This window comes from Oryzias latipes, chromosome 3 (genome assembly GCF_053564925.1).
Source record: "Oryzias latipes strain Hd-rR chromosome 3, Olatipes_Hd-rR_3.1".
Classification (NCBI taxonomy): domain Eukaryota; kingdom Metazoa; phylum Chordata; class Actinopteri; order Beloniformes; family Adrianichthyidae; genus Oryzias; species Oryzias latipes.
In genome coordinates, this window is record NC_136239.1 from 28,026,379 (window position 1) to 28,045,378 (window position 19,000).

General features: G+C 40.9%; 1 protein-coding gene across 1 annotated transcript; it reads left to right on the forward strand.

Moving 5' to 3' along the window:
- Nucleotides 1–1,127: 1,127 nt before the first annotated feature.
- Nucleotides 1,128–18,641, forward strand: kif28 (kinesin family member 28). Its single transcript, XM_078944570.1, has 27 exons — nt 1,128–1,307; nt 1,987–2,178; nt 2,599–2,649; nt 2,728–2,880; nt 3,792–3,827; nt 3,994–4,113; nt 5,621–5,728; nt 6,123–6,277; nt 6,353–6,464; nt 6,542–6,609; nt 6,762–6,904; nt 6,971–7,092; nt 7,184–7,274; nt 8,107–8,167; nt 8,303–8,426; nt 8,501–8,636; nt 8,720–8,838; nt 8,922–9,029; nt 9,109–9,201; nt 9,641–9,781; nt 9,862–9,932; nt 10,010–10,144; nt 11,117–11,283; nt 11,508–11,602; nt 17,271–17,385; nt 17,499–17,632; nt 17,795–18,641. The coding sequence occupies exons 1-27, from the start codon at nt 1,233–1,235 to the stop codon at nt 17,951–17,953; spliced, it is 3,084 nt and encodes a 1,027-aa protein (XP_078800696.1). The 5' UTR covers nt 1,128–1,232; the 3' UTR covers nt 17,954–18,641.
- Nucleotides 18,642–19,000: the final 359 nt, after the last annotated feature.

Here is a 19,000-nt window from a genome sequence, read left to right on the forward strand (position 1 = left end):
TCCTCCCAAGAGTTTTTGTGATCTTGCTGTTTCTTATAGCTTCTCAGGTATTTAGACTCCTGGTCAAGGACACCTGAACCTCCCCACATGTTTTAATCTCTTATTTTTTTTAAACTCAAATATATTTATATAATTATGAGCATGGTTTTGAATTGGCAGGTGGGTGGACCAAACTTTACTTGTTGACAAATTGTTTGGTTGCTTGTTAACCAAAGTGGCAGTAAAAAATGTTAAGGTGGATGGTGCAAACTCTTGTCAATATGACTATCCCAAAGCATGCTACTGTTTTTGTCCTGAAAAATCCAAAAGGTGATAAGATTATCCAAATATGCAAAAAACCCCTTAGGCTCCAAAATAACCATAATTTTTGGGTTTGTAACAATTTATTTTACTAACAATTTGATTCGTTTGTGGTTGTTGATACAACTCACTTTACTATAGTAAAAATAACCTTCTTACCGAAGTGGATTATGATCTATTTCTTTAATTTTGAAACAAATTTTTTTTTTTTTTGAAACAAAATTTTAAATCAATCGTCACACCCTTATTGATTTAGCAATTACTCGAAAGCAAAAACACAAATTATTTTTTTTTTTATATTGGAAATAAATTCAGGCATCAAGTGGTTAAAAGTGCAGGAATTGTGCATTATGGCTAAAAGATATCTGGTTAGTCACAACAGTACCTAACACTTTTTGAGTCAAAATGATTAAATATAATTTAAACAGCTGTGGTCGCTTCTAAATTACTCCACTTTTGCTGCTACTTTTCTTAAACGTGTTTTGAAGTGTAGTGGGAAATGTTTCAATCGTTGAACAGACATGAAGCTGTAAGTGTCTTTCTTACAGGGATCTGTTTCTCTTCCATAATTTATAGCCTTAGAGAGGGTGAAAGTGAAACCATCACATCTGCAATGCTTCACTCAGGAAAAGGAGAAAGTGAACATATTCAGAAGTGATAATTGATTTTTCTTGTGTGTTTTTTATTTGCATTGGAGTTAACTGTTTGTGGGTCTTTTTCTGCTGAGATTTCCAGCAGAAGTTGGTATAAAAGCAAGGCTTTGAGCGAACTGACCTGCTCTCAGTTTGTTCCCTGTGAGTGGGTTTGCACCAGCCTTCCTGTCATTCAGCTGCAGCGGCTCCGTGGCAACCTGACGCAGGGTTGTGTGTCTCTTTGTGAGGAAGCTGACCTCTTTCTGCCCGTCTGATGTGCTGAAGCCTGCCAGTGGAATCATGAGAGCTAAAGACCCAAACAAACACAGTAATGACTGTGTAAAAGTGGCCGTCAGAGTCCGCCCATTCAACAAGGTCAGTGGGTTGTATTTTTGCTGTGGGAAGTTATTTTTTAACTGTCAGATTTATAGTTTTATAGTATGTACAGTTAGATTTCTGATATGTAAAACTGCGGGATGCAGAAAGATGATCTTTTTACCTTGAAAACAATAAAATAATAACATATTGACAACTTGTTAAAAAAGAAACTTTAAAAAAAAACTATTTACCTCTTTTATTTTGGTCTTCCAAACCTTTTCCAAGTCAGGGGCTTTTAAGACCCTTTTTTGTATTTTAATGAGCATAAAGATGTTGTTCTCCTAAAACAAAAGTCAAGTAGTCATTAAGCAGCAGATGTTTTATCATGATGAAACTCAGTTATCGTTTACTGCCCAAGTTACCTTTAGCTGCTCCAGTGTTAAACATCACACCACACCTCGCTTAAGTATCAATATTCCTCTTCCTCTTTTGTGAGCCTAGGGGATTAAAGGGGATGATAAATTTAAAATACAAGCAAATAACCTAAAAGTTATTTGCTTTACCGTTGAAATTTAACTCTATGAACTGCACTTTTCACGTAACAAAATGCAATATACCTCCCAGTTCTTTCAGTATCTCAGATGTTGAAAGTGAGGATAATATTTACTGAAATGTTTGGTTAAATCAAACCAAAATCTTTAATTAAATGCTGTTCATTGACAACTTTTCCTAACAGAGGGAGAGGGATGCAGGCAGTCGCTGCATCATCTCCATGGTGTCCACCTCCATCAGCATCCAGGACCCGCGGGATTCTCAGAACCAGCGCTCATTCAGTTTTGATTATACCTACTGGTCTCACAGCGGCTTCATTAGAGATTACAGCGGCCTGTATGTTCCTGAGGAGCTGGGGGGGCGATACGCTGACCAGGTCAGTTTCAACACAACCTGGAAACATCAGTCTCAGGGTCATACAGAAAACACGTCAAAACTATTTGATTGATTATAATATTTAATTTAAAAAATACTCTATAAAAATGAGGTTTCTGCTTTTTTTTCTGACCAACACAAAACCAAATATAAGATAGAGATTAGATATAATAAGATTTATTTTAAAAAGTCCTCATAATAATAATAATTTAGAGCTGAAATGGCAGTAACAGGGTAAATTTAAGTGCTCAGATTATGGACAACATTGCAAAACAGAACTGAAACTTAAAAAACTATTTGGGGTGAATTAAAAACAAAACTAAAATTTATTTAATGTACTGAACAGATAGGGTAATTATTAACAGATTCATATTACATGCAAAAGTTTAGAAACATTAATTCAATACTTCCCTTCTTCCAGGACAGGGTGTTTCAGGACTTGGGACAGGGAATACTGGAAAATGCACTGCAGGTAGGAACCACTGAGTGTTTTAAATGATGATCTGTGGAGCAGATTGCTCAAACTAATAGAATAAAATAATTCCTGCAGGGATACAACTCCACCTTGTTGGCTTACGGGCAGACCGGCTCTGGAAAGAGTTATTCGATGATGGGGTATGGGCCCAACAAAGGCCTGGTTCCTAAACTCTGTGATCGTCTGTTTCAGGCATTTGGAGAAACCCAAGACAGTAGACAATGTCAGGTACTAAACACTGTGGTGGAAACAGAAATCTTAAAGTCCCACTCCAATCATCTTTTGATCTATTTTAAACGCATTCCCAGTGGTCTTTTAGTTACAAATATGTTTTTTTAGGCAAAATCCTAAAAACTGTCATCTTCTAGGACATAGTTTCTGCAGAGCGGCAGTAGTTCAATAGAAATTTACCTCTGAGTTTTGGGCGTGACTGTTGGTGCGGAGTAAGCCTGCCTTGACTTCCCATCATCCATGTGTTTATACACTCTTCTGCTAGCTTACAGCCCCTCACAACCCCAGCCTAACAACAAAAATGGCGAGCAATATCTGAGCTATCAAGCTCTCCAGATGCCAGCTCAGACGAGGAAAATGAAGGCGTACATGGATGTATTTGTCTACCAGCATATGTATCAGAATGGAGCAGAGCAGGGAGCTTGTGGCTCACTGACTGTAGCACCTACATCACCGCTACAAGCTTCTTCCAACTGCATTTTTCGTCTCCTCCTGATTCACAACAATTTGAATAAAAAAATCCTCAGAATCGCAATTTTAAGCTTAATTTTCTTTATAGATGTCCTTCATCATGAGAAAAATGGCTTAACCCTTGTGCTATCCTATGACCCCACCCTTAAATTGACGTGTTATTCCGACCATGACAAAGGCGGATAAAGGTGGAAAGATTTCATGTAATCCATGGACACCAGTGAAGATCACAAATCACTGAAGAAAAAAGGTTCAGAGCAATTTCTAGTGGGTCTAGATGACCCAACTCCTAATGTTAAAGTGCCCAGGATGGCACAAGGGAACACGTTCAAAACACCAAAAGCACAATTTTCGTTGGAGTGGGTCTTTAAAGGAGGCTCTCTCGAACTGACTTGTAATAGTTGCTCATAAAAAAGTGTTGTTTTTGGTTCTTACAGGTCTTTTTCAGTATGTTGGAAATTTATAATGAGCAGGTACGGATGCAGATTCTTTTCTGTTGTCATTCTGGCTTAGTACAAAAAATGCTTGTGCTGCATTGTCACTTCCCTTTGTGGCCTCCCCTTTTCAGTGGCTTCATTTTTCTTACATTCCTTCTAGTGATAGTTATCTGGCCAATGATCCCTTCCTCTTTCTGTCCAGGTGGTTGACTTGCTGTCTCGTGGCTCTAGAACTCCAGGCGGGCTGAGAGTGAGAGAAGAACAGCAGAGAGGTTTCTATGTGGAAGGGCTTCGTAAAATTCCCTGTGAGAGTGCAACGCAGGTGCACAAGAAGAAAGAAGTATTTAGACATGGGGTGGGCAAACTACAGCCTGGGGGCCACAAATAAACTATTTTATCTGATACACCAGACGGAAAAAAATTAAACAAATTATTCACAACCCTTGTTAGTGTTTTTGTTCCCCTGTATTTCTGGTGTCTCCCCATAGATGGAGCTCTACGAATACATTGACCTTTGTTTAGCTGCAGAGACTTATTCTGCATTCATGGGGAGTTGGAAGATTTGTTGTTTTTCTGAAATTCATGTGTGTTTTCTGAGTTTGACAGACATTTCTTTAAAATGATTTCTACACCTCTAGAACGCAGCATTTCTCTAAATTTGCGTTTTTCCCTAAACAACATCAACCCAATGGGGCAATTGGCACTAAAATGAGAAGAAGAGTCAAAGTTTTAAAATAGAAACTCTAAAATGTTCTAATTTAAAACATACATATATTAATTTCTAATAACATTAAACATGTTTTCTTCCAGATTCCTTGGTGCTTCTTTTCTCTTATGAGTTGGGCTACCAAAACATAAATCTGCTCCTGGTCTGGTCATTCTGTCAGAACTTTTTGTGGCCAACAAGTAAAAAGGTTACCCTTGATTTAGACATTTAATTGAACATAGGGCAGTTATCAAATATAAATATCCGTCTTTTAGTTCAATTGCAGCTTGGTCAGCTGTACAAAAATTTAAGAAGGCAGATTTAAGTCACCTGCTCAGTCTACATTTTTTCTGAGCAAAAACAAGTATACCTACAGGCTGGGTTTAGCTTTGCAGGAGTTTTTTTCTGTTGAAAATGTGAGGATTGTGCTCTTTTGTTTTCTTGGTGTTTTTTGGTTGTATTTTCTTGGTTTTTCTTCTTGTTTTATGTTCCCCCTAGTCACTCCAGATTCAAGTTTTTTATTATCCACTGCTGTTTTCACTGAAGTTAATGATCTTTAGTCTATTTAAGTGTCTTGTTTTTCACGTAATGCTTGTCAAGTCACCCGCTTTGTCACAAATTTTGCTTCTTTCTTGGTTCACAATTTGTTCTTGTTCTATTGTTACACATTTAAGTTCCAGGCATGAGCCTGATCTCATACATTTTGGGCCCTACTCCCCCTCTTCCACCAGTTTGGTCTGTGTTGTTTCTTTGCCCAAATTTCTGTTTTGTATTGTGGCTTGCAAACACAAAAGGATCAACAGTTTGTATGCAGAAGTATAAAATCCAATTTAAAGTGAGAGCTAAATGTTGTTGGAAAAAAAACATTTGTCAACAAAGCATTATTTTTTTATTAAATAATCAAGAGGACTGACTTTATTTTTAATAAGCTAAGCATATTTGCTCAGTGCTGTGTTGTGTATGATCTGGCTTTTTGTCAATTTTCTTTTTTCTCTGGAGACTTTAACTTTAAACTTAAAAAAGCTAACAACCACCTTTCTTTGTTCTCATAAGAAATGGTTTAAACTCATTGACAGTTATGTCTTAAATTGTGATAACAGACACGACTAACATGTTTCTGTAGGTGGAGCAGTTAATGGAACAGGGGACCAGGACTAGAACCACGGCAGCCACACATATGAATGCCAACAGCAGTCGCTCTCATATGCTCATTATTCTCCAGCTAAAACAGGTAAAGTTTCAATTTCATTTTTCATTTTTACAACAAAAGGCCTGTCAGAAACGGAGTAATAATCAGAGGATGTTTATGTTTTTATCTCCTTATTTTTTTTATCCTCTTGGATAAAAGGTGTAATTTCTTAAACATAAAAAACTAAGACCACATGAATCTTTTAAAATACTTTTTCTGTTATGGAACCATCCTTGATGAGAGTCTTCACAGAGTTCTGCTAACAGTTTGAGAAGGTGGCTGGATACTAACAAGGAAGAAATCCCTTTACATACGTTTGAAATTCTTTAAAAAGTGTTGATCCTCTTCTTTTCCTGATTTTCTAGTTATTTTGCATGTTTGTGAAGGTTGTATCATAATGAACAATACTGAAAAAAATGACCGAAACTCTTGCCAGATCTTCTCCAAAGAGAGTATCACGAAGCAGTCCAATGTTAACCTGGTGGACTTGGCCGGCAGTGAACGGCAGCGGTCATCTGGGTCAGAAGCTGACAGGCTCAAAGAGGGCACAGCCATCAACCTGAGCCTCACCACCCTGGGCAACGTCATCAGGTTGGTCCTCTGTTTGATCCTATGAAATGAAACTCGGGGTTTCAGCATAGTTCACACTCTTTGTTGTTCCTCCAGTGCTCTGGCTGACCTGGCGGTGGGAAAGAAGGTTGTCCACATTCCTTACAGAGACTCAGTCCTTACTAAGCTGTTGCAGTCCGCACTGGGAGGCAACAGTCGGACTGTCATGGTACTGTAAAGGAAATATTCATAGCTTTAAAAAAGATCATCAATAGACTTAAATTGTTTGTTCTGTTCCCCTTGAAGATTGCTACTTTGAGCCCAGCTGATATTTGCTATGATGAGTCCCTCTCCACCCTGCGCTATGCAGAGAGGTACAAACATCATCCACACTCCTCAGACTTCAGTGTTTTATAGGAATCATTCATTTTCCACCTTTTTTGCCTCACTTTTAAACATTTGGGTTTATCCTTAACTTCATTGTCTGTGTTTATCTTCATTTCATCACTACACCCCTTCACTTTAGAGCAAAGCGTATCCAGAACCGGGCAGTGGTGAATGAAAGCCCCACTGAGCGCATCATTAAGGAGCTGAAGGCCGAGAACGCCAGACTGCTCCAGCGACTGAGCCGGATGGACCACGAGGGGCGCCGAGGCAGCGACGAAACCAGTAAGAGGCGAAGTCAGAAGACGGCAGGTGGAGGTGTGGAAGGTCTTCATGCATGTTTGTCCTTAGAGGAGCTTCGCCAGCTGCTGACCCACAATGAGCTTCAGATCAGAGCCATTCAGACTCTGTGGGAACAACACCTGCAGGAGGCGCTGAAAGACTGGGAGCAACAATATGCTAACATCACACAGGTACTCTTTTCACCCTTAAAATGTTGGCCCTCTTTGCAAGAGTTGTCAATGTAAAATAAAGATTGTCCACTTTTCCTTTTTGAACTGCCAGGAAAGGCGGATGATGCAGATGCATCCTTACATCCTAAACATCAATGAGGATGCTCAGCTGTCAGGAGTTGTGAAGCTTTTCATCCAAGAGGGTTCGTCCCACCTGCTATTCATTTTAATTTGAGGCAATGGGATGTCAAGTAATGCATGCTGTGATTAACGTGTGCAATCAGCTGGCCCTTTGAATATACACTCTGCAAAAGACAGATCACAGGAAATGCATAGTTGTCTTAAAAAAAAAAAGTTTTTTAGCGGAAATAGTATTTAATGACTCCATCACCCGAATGGATCACTCTATTACAAAGCTAATTACTAAAAACTCAATATTTTGGTGTAATTAAAAAGGAACACTAATCTATATTTTAAAATAGGCAAAGTATTTGACAAAAACAATCCTCAATGCAAGAATAAGCACATGCTGGTATGACTTCAAGAGTCATTTGACCCTGTGCTTGAAATATACAAAGCACTCTCTGTGTTGCGTCGTAGACTAGCCCTTGTGAAATCGAACCGATTCTATTTTAAAAGACAATGACATCTCTATCCTCTTATCCAACATGTTTGCACAGATATAAGTCACATATTTGTAGTGCAGTAAGGCTATGGTGGCTCAATACTAATACATGATTTTTTTGTGCATCAGTGTCACACTATACAGCATAGAAAACGCAACGCTTAAGTCTAATGACAAAACGTTCTTGACAAATACAGCAAATTTTTGACTTAATGTTCAACTGTCCATCAATATTCTGCCATATCATCTGATTTAGCAAAAAGTAGATGTTTACATGTAAACTAAATCGGCAACAGCCTTCAAGTCACCCATCCATGTCATAGGAGGGTCTGTTGATTTTGGTAATTTAGTGTTAAGTCCACTTCTCGCATTGCACCCCTGCTACAGTTAAAGAGTTTTTGTACTTTTAGGCGAATGGGAAATTGGTCTGAGTGACTCCTCTTCAAGATCCATCTCCATCAAGGGCTTGGGGTTGGTTTATTTAATTACCAAAGCAAAAGCTGAATGTGTTTGTTTTTAAATTAACTGATGAAATTGAAAACGGTTTGAGCAAGGATTATTTTCTTTTCTTTTTTTTTCTATGTACACACTTTCACTTTGACTCAGGATCCAAGATCGCCATGCCATATTCAGAAATGAGCTGCGCCATGTAACCTTGACTCCACTGGCAGGGGCAAAGGTTATCGTCAATGGGAGTGCCATCTCACAGACAACTGAGCTGCAGCACCTGGTGAATCTTTAAACCTTGGGATTTTTATGTGACTCCACTATCAAACAGCTGGTTAACACACACTATCTTTTCAGGACCGCCTCATTCTAGGGTCCAACTGTACATATTTGTTCATTGGTTATCCATCTGAGAGAGGCGGGGATGACTGGAGCCGCTACGATTATGAATACTTCCAGTCTGAACTGGCTGCTGCTGAGGGGATCTGCTTAGGTGAGTCAGGATGGATGATCTGGTAGTGGAGCTGACCTGTAACAGGACATTTCCAGAGGTGTAGACCATTTGTCGGTGTAAAGGTGAATCCAGCGTTGGATCTGCTCAAACTGATCCCAGCCTCTTGGCTGTCTTCTACGACTACATCAAACTCATGCCCATGGTGGCGGAGGCCAATCAGATGAGCAAAGAACTTGGCAAGGTTTCCCTTCACCATCCCATACAAAACATTTAACAATTCCAGTGGACAGATATTTCTGGATAAAGCCAATATTGTGTTCCCAGGGAGTGGATTTCAAGCTGGAAATAAAAAATCTGGCACTGTCAGACCCTAAAGGTCATGATTTGCAGAAAGACATTGTTGTCAAAGTGACATCTTTGGCAAGCAAACAGGTAGGTCCGTTTGTTTTTTTTATCGTCTATTTTGAACTTTATCAATGTGTTTTCAGTCCCTGCATTTGCTTCCTTTCAGGTGTGGATATGGTCCAAAACCAAGTTTGTCAACCGAAAATTCCTGATGGAGGATGTCTACCAGCGATACCAGTCGGAGCAGAGTGATGGCCGAGTACGTGGGGGAAAAGATCGCTTTGAGCGTCTGGAAAAGCGCAGATTAACCCAATCCATTATTACTGATATTATTATTATTATTATTATTATTATTATTATTATTATTATTATCAACATTCTTCAGTTTTGAGGAACCTGCAATTTTTTAGATTTATTTTTATGGATTCTACTTATGTTGGCTTTCTTTCATTTAAGGAACTCAGACTGAAATTAATTCAAAACACTCAAGAACAACACAAAAAAGTATGACTTGGACAAAGATACAGTCACAGCTCAAATTTTGTAATACAGTATACATCATCTTTCAATGCTACAATTCTTTTTCATTGTAGCAGCTGCACTTTGGTTATTGTGACTCTCGTCTAGTCACAGAATCATTTTGTAGCGGTGATGAAAGACTTTCAGAAAGGTGCCTCTGCTCTGTTTTCTGCCGTCAGGGAGCACAGGGTCTGCTAGCTGTTGCATTACCCAGAGATAAAGACCCGTTCTGGGATCCTGTTGAGCCACTTCTCCTGGGCACTGCTCACCTCTGGCTTCAGTCTTTGGCTTTCCGCATCCCTTTGGAAGAACAGCTAGAGGTGCCTACACACACCCTAAACACTGATGTACGTCCAAAATTACATTCACACGGTGATCAACTGGTAATCTGTATGTGCAGGTGTTGGGGTCAGAGGGCACGGAGGAGGCCATTCTACAAGCGCAGTTGGTCCCCTGCACCTCCACTGGAATGTATTATGCACAAAAACACACAATTTGATCGCATGTTTAGACGAACAAAAGTAACTAAAGCCAATTCCACTTTCCAGCCCTCTCGGTGAGGATGACATCCTGATCGACCCGTCTGAAGCACTGGGTCGACGACTAGATTTCCACCTGGTCTTGGACCAGTGTTGTGGCGTTAGATGGATCAGAGAGGTCCACAATAGAGGGGTTCAGATCGGGTAACACACCAGGGACCTTGTGTATAACAAATGAAGACATTTGAATGGTAATGTGCAAGATATAAGAATTTTCTTCTGACAGCATGTAGAAATGGACTTTGGGCCTAACCACAGCAGAAAGGTTTGGCCATGCCAGATTCCATCTAGGCCCAAATACAGTTTTTTTGATGCAGTGCATGCCCTGGTGCCTGCCCCATGCACTGATCACTGCCTTCCCTTGTAGAAATGTGGCACAGCACCGGCCTCTGGTCTCAAGAATGGGATAATGGTGCTGTGAGCACAAGCTGTGACGGAAGTTGTAGCCAATAGGAGTAACAATTGGCTACGGTACTTCCTTTTGAATAGGGGTTAGCTGTGAGCACAGACAGTAAAGAGAAAAAGAGTGGAGCCAGGGACACTCTTGCTCCTTTGACACTATGAGCACATCCCTACCCAACTGTTGTGCCGTGAGTTGGCGTGTAGTCATGTGATAAGTTGGTTTGTCTCCAGTCAAAACCCATATTTTTGACTTTGTGGTTGACTCCATCTAGATCGGACATGACAACTTTCTAAAATAGAGCTATTGTGTGGAACAAATCAAGCTGATAACTGTCAGTCTCTTCTATAAAGACCAGACCCCCATTTCAAATACTACATGTATACAAATGATTGGGTTAATTAAAAAAAGCCCTAGAATTGTTGTTTTGGTATTTCTTGAGGCCACAGTGATCAAAACCTTTTGGAAGCAGACTGTAAATATATTTACAACTGTTGAGAAGTTGAGCTGTTTTACCTAGTTATTGGAACTGATGTATGTCTTAAACAATCCAGCTATTATGAGCTGACCTCACTGCTGTAATTGTCATTTTCAAACCTCCTTCAAACTGGAAGTCAAAGTGTTCCTCTTTGTTTGAATCAAACAGATTTTGATTTAAGAGTTTTAACGCTTTCGAATCTGCTCATAGAACCTTCTCTCTTTCTCCACCCTGACAGTTTCAGGTTGTTTGACTGCAGCCAACCTTTCTACACTCCGACTGTGTGGCACAACGTTAATCCCCTTTTAGATCACAGGGTTCACTTTGCCTCTCTCCACACCTCACAACGTCTGCTAGACTACCTCCAGAGCAGTGCTGTGGTGCTCGAACTCTGGGGACTTCAAGGTAAAGATGAATTATGCATGAATGCTGGAAGTAAACACTACTGATTTTTCTACTGCAGTAATGTAATAGCAACAAAGTTTTTTTTAAGTTAGATTAAAAGCAATTGGTGAGGCTGTGCACTGATTTAGTTTTTCTTTGTAACCACTTAGTAGAGAAATAATCTACCCATTTAATGAAGAAGGTCCTATCAAGAAAAGCTGCTTAAAGTTGGTTTTCTGTTCCAGAGGGATGCTCTGAGCTAAGGTGCTCTATAGAAGCACTGAAGATGACGGCTGAGGGTATCACACTTATTGATCAAAACAGTCCACCTCAAGCTACAGTAAGCAAAAAGCCCAGAACAACAAACAGAAAGATAAAAAAGCCAGACTGTACTAAATGAAAGTTAAGATTTCCTTCCGTGTGAATTTACCCTAAGACTTCATTCAGTACAGAAACAGACAGGGAAAGTTCATCGTTTTTTGAAGCTGAAGTTTGAGCCTCTGACTAAATTCTCCACAATTTTCTTTCCAATCTCCTGAGAAACTCTTCTTTGCTGTCTGTGGTTCTGTGAATGAGCTTTACTCTTTTAAGTCCCACTCAAATCATCATTTGATCTATTGTAAAAGTGTTCCAGGTGGTCTTTTAATAATATTGTGCAGTTTTTAGGCAAAATAAAAAAAACTGTGTTTCAAGGACATAGCTTCTTTAGCGGCTGGGTAGCTCGGTTGGTAAGGTGAGAGACTACCACGGAGGAAACCAGGGTTCGATTGAACAATGGTACTGGGGCAATTACCATATCAATGGCAAGCAATTAACATCACCCAGTGAGGACCCTTGGGCAAGACCGGTGATTGTGAGAGGGACTGCAGGCGCGAACTGGCAGCCACGCCTCTACCATCAACAAGTATGAGTGAATGAATAATGGACACAATGGAAGCGCTTTGAGTGTATTGAAAAGCCCAGATAAATCTAATCTTTTTTATTTTTAAATTTTATTTTATTAGAGCGGCAGTGTATTTGAAATTTGCCTCTGGCTTGTGGGCGGGACTTTTGGTGTAGAGCAACCCCTTCCCGTCCCGTCCCTTCCCTTCCCTTCCCTTCCCCATTGCTGAGACCTCTCTGTTTGAATTCTCTCCCGCTCGCTCCATTCTGATCTGGAAAGATCAGAATGGAGCGAAGCAGGGATCTTGGGGCCTACCCATAACATTCTCTACATCACAATACAATCTTTCTCAAGTGGCAGTTTTTCGTCTGCTCCTGATTCACAATGATTTGAATGAGGAAATACTCCAAAATGTGATTTTAAGCTTAATTTTTCCTCATATTTCAACACCCATCAACAGAAGAAATGCCACAAGATCATGTTAAAACACCAAAACAAGGCACGGCCTTCCTACAAGCTGAGTGGTAATGTTGATTCAGACTGACTTGGTCCAATCATTGCTATCTAATGTTGTCTGGTTTCAACGTGGCGAAGTCCATATCACAGAAAACTGGCAGCTGAATTGACTTTATTAGGTTGGAACTAGGCAAGGCAAGGCAAGGCAAGGCAAGTTTATTTGTATAGCACAATTCGTACACAAAGTAATTCAAGGTGCTTCACAAAACAGAAAAATGCATTAAAATCACAATACATCATAGAAATAATCAACGTAAAATTTACTTTAAAAGAAAATAAAATAAATAAATAAATAAATAATAATAATTTAAAATTGATTTAAAAATAAAGGAAGGAAAGGAAAAAAAAAAGTGCAGATAGGACCTTTCAGTCATATACACGGCTAAACAGAAATGTTTTAAGTCTAGATTTGAACATGAACACAGAAGAGGCCTGTCTTACGACTTCAGGGAGGCTGTTCCAGATTTTAGCTGCAGAATATTGAAACGCTGATTTCACTTGTTTAGTTCTGACTCTGGGAATCAACAGGAGGCCGGCCCCTGTGGTCCTTAGAGTACGAGATGGTTCATATGGCACTAACATGTCAGAGATGTACTTTGGTGCTCGGCCATGGAGAGACTTGTACACAAGCAGAGCTGCTTTGAAGTCTATTCTTTCAGGTACAGGGAGCCAGTGCAGAGACCTGAGCACAGGACTAATGTGATCATACTTCCTGGTTCTGGTCAGGACTCGAGCAGCAGCATTCTGGATGTACTGAAGCTGTTTTACAGCTCGTTTGGAGAGGCCGGTGAGCAGGCCGTTACAGTAGTCTAACCTACTGGAGACAAATGCATGAATAAGTATCTCCAGGTCTGGCTTTGACACTATGTTTTTGATTTTGGCGATGTTTTTCAGATGGTAAAATGCCGCTGATGTTACTGACTTGATATGGCTGTTAAAGTTCAGGTCAGAGTCCATGATTACCCCTAGATTTCTGACTTGATTTGAGGGTTTTAGAGACAGAGAATGAAGGTAGCTGCTGACACTTTCTCTTTGTTTCTGTGGGCCAAAAATAATAACTTCGGTCTTGTTTGAGTTTAGCTGGAGAAAGTTGTTCTGCATCCACGCACTGATCTGTTGGAGGCAGTGGCTGAGTGAATCCACCGGGCCATATTCACCTGTTGTCAGTGACACATAGATCTGAGTATCATCTGCATAGTTGTGATAAGATATGTTATTACTGCGTATTAACTGCCCTAGTGGCAGCATGTAGAGGTTGAACAGAAGGGGTCCCAGGATCGATCCCTGGGGCACACCACAAGTCAAGGCCATGTAGTCTGAGACACAACTCCCAATTTCAACAAAATATTTCCTGTCTTCCAGATAAGACTTGAGCCAACTTAGGGCAGATCCAGAGATGCCAACCCAGTCTTGGAGTCTGTGCAAAAGGATCCCATGATCAACAGTATCAAAGGCAGCACTCAGGTCTAGCAGGATTAAGACAGTGACTTTGCCATCATCAGTGTTCAGGCGGATGTCGTTGGTTACCTTGATAAGAGCAGTTTCTGTGCTATGATGGGGTCTAAAACCTGACTGGAAAACATCAAATGAATTGTTTAATAAGAGAAAATCAGTGAGCTGTTGGTAGACAACTTTTTCAAGGACTTTTCCTAAAAATGGCAGATTAGAGATAGGTCTGTAATTATTCAGTACAGTGGGATCAAGACCGCTTTTCTTCAGGAGAGGTTTAATGACTGCAGTTTTTAAGGCCTCTGGAAATATTCCAGATTGAAGAGACATGTTAACTACTTGAGTAATTGATGGCAACACACTGTTCAGGACAGACTTTAGAAATCTAGTGGGTAACACATCAAGGCAGCATGTAGACGAGCTCAGACGGGTGATGGTCTCTTGGACAGTTTGGTCAGTGACAGGTACAAAGTGAGTCATCTTAGAGTGAGTAGGTGGCCGTTGGATAGTTATATGTGTTGTGGAGTACATACATATATGCCCTGAACCTTGTCATTAAAAAATACAGCAAACTCATTACATTTAGGTGTGCAAACCAGTTCTATTGGTAGCTGGGTTGGAGGGTTAGTTAATCTGTTTACTGTTGTGAACAGGACACGAGAGTTGCTGCTGCAACTTCCAATGATTTCAGAGAAGTACCTTTCCCTTGTTCTGCATAAGATCTGGTTGTAAGCGTACAACTCCCCCTTATACATTTCATAATGAACCTGGAGTTTTGACTTGCGCCAGTTTCGCTCAGCTCTGCGGCACTGTTGTTTCTGTGCCCTGACTAGATCATCGTTCCTCCAGGGAGCTTTCTGTCTATGTTTTCTCAATTTAACCTTCATAGGGGCAATGGCATCCAGAATATTCAAGATGCTAGAAGTAACAGAATTCAGCATTTCATCAACATTGGCACCAGAGGCGTTTTCAGGGTTAATCATTTCTACAAACTGTGCCCTAGTGCTCTCATTTATTTGTCTCCTTTGGACAACTGCAGGGCCAGGCGGTGGTTTCGGAGCAACAGACAGGTCAAAGAATACACAGAAATGATCAGAGAGGGCGACATCAACCACACTGACATTGTAAATATTAACCCCCTTTGTGATGAGCAGGTCCAGAGTGTGCCCTCTGCTGTGGGTGGGGCAACATACATGCTGAATTAGATCAAAGGTTTCAAGGACAGCATTGAGCTCTTTTGCATTTCTGTCATTGACATTATCAACATGAACATTAAAATCACCTGTAATGACTAGACCATCAAAGTCTGTGCACACAACTGAGAGCATTTCAGTGAAATCATCAATGAAACTTTGGCTGTGCTGAGGAGGTTTGTACATGACTATGCAGAGTAAGGGAGGAGTTTGTTTTAACTCAATCTTAAAGGACACATACTCAAATGATGAAAACACACCAAATGATAGTCTGCGGGTTGCAATATTATTACTACGTGGTGCAACTACAGGTATAGCACCAGAAGGAAGCTGTTCATCACAGGGCCCCAGTTTGACATAACCTTTCCTAGGACACTGGGGGCCCGTTTCATCCTAGCTCTGGGGGATAGCACGTCTAGAGGCGCGCAGGAGAGGTCGAGTTGAGGGTAGTTTGGGTGATGGACCAGGAGGAGCGGGAGCTGGATGGGATTTGGGTGAACGACGGAGGGGGCGTGTTGGAGGGGCTTTGGATGAAGGACGTGTTGGAGGGACTTTGGGTGAAGGATAAGGAGGGGGCGCTGGAGGGGTAGGAGAGCTCCTGTGTGGTGTGAGGCTCACAGGTGTTAGGGGAGCCATCTTAATTCCTGACTTAATGAGGCTATCAAAATGGCTAGGTAGGGCCATGGGTGAAAGTGGGGGGGGACGAAAAGGAAAGTGAGTCTTCACTGGGAGTAGATGTAGCAGGGGGCGCCCACAGCTGGTCAGATGGTGGTATTTCTGGGGCCAAATCTGGTGGTTGTTGTTGTGGTTCTGCGGTTGGGTCCTTAGCTGGCGGTGGTTGTTGTGATGCTGGTGCAGCTGAGTCCTTAGATGGAGGTGGTTGTGGTGCTGGTGCTACCGGATCCAAGTCTTTGACCGGTGGTGGTGGTGGAGGTAGTTGTTGTTGCCGTTGTGCTGTGGTTCCTGGGACACTGGCTCGGTCCTTCCTTACTGCCTTTTCAGGGCCTTGGCCTCTTTGCCCCAGAGCGTGGAGGAGGTTCTTCACTAACTCTCTTGCTCCACCTCTGTTCAGGTGTGGGCCTCTTCCCATGAATAGGTCCTTTCGTTTCCAGAATGTATTGAAGTTCTCAATGTAATGGAATCCTCTGGAAGCACACTCTCTGGAGAGCCAATTGTTCAGCTGAAACAGACGGCTGAACTTGAGTGACACCCCATCGATGTTAGGAAGAGGTCCACTGATGAATGCTTCAACCTCTACCTTGTCAATCTCTTAAAATAACTTGATGAAGTCTTTTTTCAAACGTTCAGATTGATGTCTGTATGTCATTTATTTCTCACAGGTTACAGGAGCAAGATTGATCCTGAAGCTGCTCTGTCAAAATACAGAGTGGGCAACAAAACCAAGACCAGGAACAGTTTGGCCTTGGATGGAACCTTATCAATAAAAACAATTAAAATAGCAGGCCTTGAGCCATTTTTCAAGTGTGAGCCATCCACTGAAATTCTCAAAGCTTCAAAGCTACAAGTCATTTATACAAGGGACACTGTTTTACTTTTTTGTTTCTAATTGCCTTGCGTCTTGTCTTAGTATGTCGTTTAGTTTGTTTGTTTCTCATGTTATTGAGGTATGATATTTTTTTGTGTTGCTCTTTAGAAAGTCTTTTTTTTCATTACAATTAGTCTCTTTTTTACCTCATGGTGCTTTATTTCACAATTTCCCTTTCACAAAACTACACTTGCCTCATCTTATGACTTGCCACCGTAAAGAGTGACTTATTTTTTCTGAATCTCATCCAAGCTTTTATGAAAAGTTGGCAGTCCTGCCAAAAACACAATTTTCATCGGAAGAAGGCAAACTGACTGATTTGAAGACACCCACCAGAGGACCCACCTTAGTGTGCTAATGGGTTTTCTTTCATTACCAGAAAAGTGTTGTCCTAATGTGGAGTTATGTGTGAATGTTGCAGCCTGTGGACTCAATGAGAGCTCTACAGGAGGACTTAGAGGAGCTGAAGAGCATCAACGCTTCTCTGAAGAAAGAGAATAACAATCTACGAGAACAGCTCAACTCAGCTAGGAGCGGTAACTCAAATATAACATTTGCGTTTGCCTTATTTTTACAGAACAATAAAAAAATAAATGAAATATGATTGCTAAACGCTGGTCCCTCATGCACCCTCACTCTCTTCCTTTAGGTTTGGAGGGTGTTCGCAGTCGATCGTTGCGCCCCAGTTGTGATGCAGAGTTTGCACGCGCTCTTAAGGTTTTCTACCACAGTATGACCTCAGTGAGAGGTCAGCTGCAGCGTCTGCGCAGGCACAGACCCAGTGTATGTATTTATGGCTTACTGCTGCCTACTCGAAGGTGCAACATCACAGACAAAGAAAGTTCTTGGAATTGTAACATTTAAATTTTACTTTTCGTTTAAACGAGTCATCACCTGTTTTTACACATGTTATGATTACATTAAAAAACATAATGTTTTTTGCAGGAGGAGTCCGACCTCTTGGGCCTCAGACTGTTTGTGGACGAACAGAGTCGTCTTCTGAGGGACTTCTCAGAGCAGCTTGAGCTGATTGTTTTCACCCTCAAACAAGATGTAGCCGCTATTGTCCGCCGCAAACGGGAACGCTCTGGGGTCTGGTCATGACTCCATGCTTCCTGGTTTTCTAACTTATCAAGATCCTTGGATCTCCTGTTAGATTTTACTCTGCAGTTTCTGCCTTTTTATAGTGCTTGAAGCGAAGAGGCCCTAAAATGACTGCTTTAAAACTTTCACTGATGCAGCATGCAGCCCTCTCGGAATGCCCATTTCACCAGAATTAACCCTTTTGTTGATTCAGCTTTCTTTGGAATACACCATTCCAAAATAATTGAGTTCCTCCCCAGAGAAACAGATGCCATCTGATAATCACCTGTCCACATGGATTTAAAGTCCCACTCCAGCTGTATTTTTTGTAAACACGTTCCCGGTGGTCTTTTAATTATGAGTATGCAGTTTTTTAGCCGAATTCAAAAAGCCTATTTCTCTGATATCCCATCGCTCCTTTGTTTACACACTCTCCCTTTAGCTTACAGCCCTTCACAATCCCAACCTAACATTGGCAGTGCAACAAAAATGGCAAGCAATATCATAGTTATCCAGCTGTACAGTTTTGATCCAGATGCCAGCTCAGACGAGGAAAACAAAGACGTTCATGGATCTATTTGTCAGAGCAGGAAGACTTTGGCCTGCCGATTTCAGTTGATGCATCACAAACCTGAGCTTTTTCAAACGAATGATTTGTATCTTCTCCTGATCCATCACGATTTGAATAAAGAAATAGTCAGAAATGCTATTTTAATCTTAAATTCTTTTATATGTGTCCTTCATCATGAGAAAATGCTACAAGAATATGATAAAAAACACCAAGAACACTATTTTCATTGGTGTGGGTCTTTGAAACCCAACCTTTTGGTCAACCCCAAAAATAGTTGGTGAATACACAACCCAACTCTGTTGTCCCTTTGCATGGGCTTTAAAGAAACCCTCTTTTCAGTCACAAGAAGATCTCCACTCCAATGTAGAAATTTACTATGGGAGATGGTGAAACCCCAGTGGATGATACAATGTGAACTCACTTCAACCCTTCCACATTTGAAGACACAGAGAACAATAGTTTCCAATTGTGAACTCAAAGTTGTAAAATTTGTATTC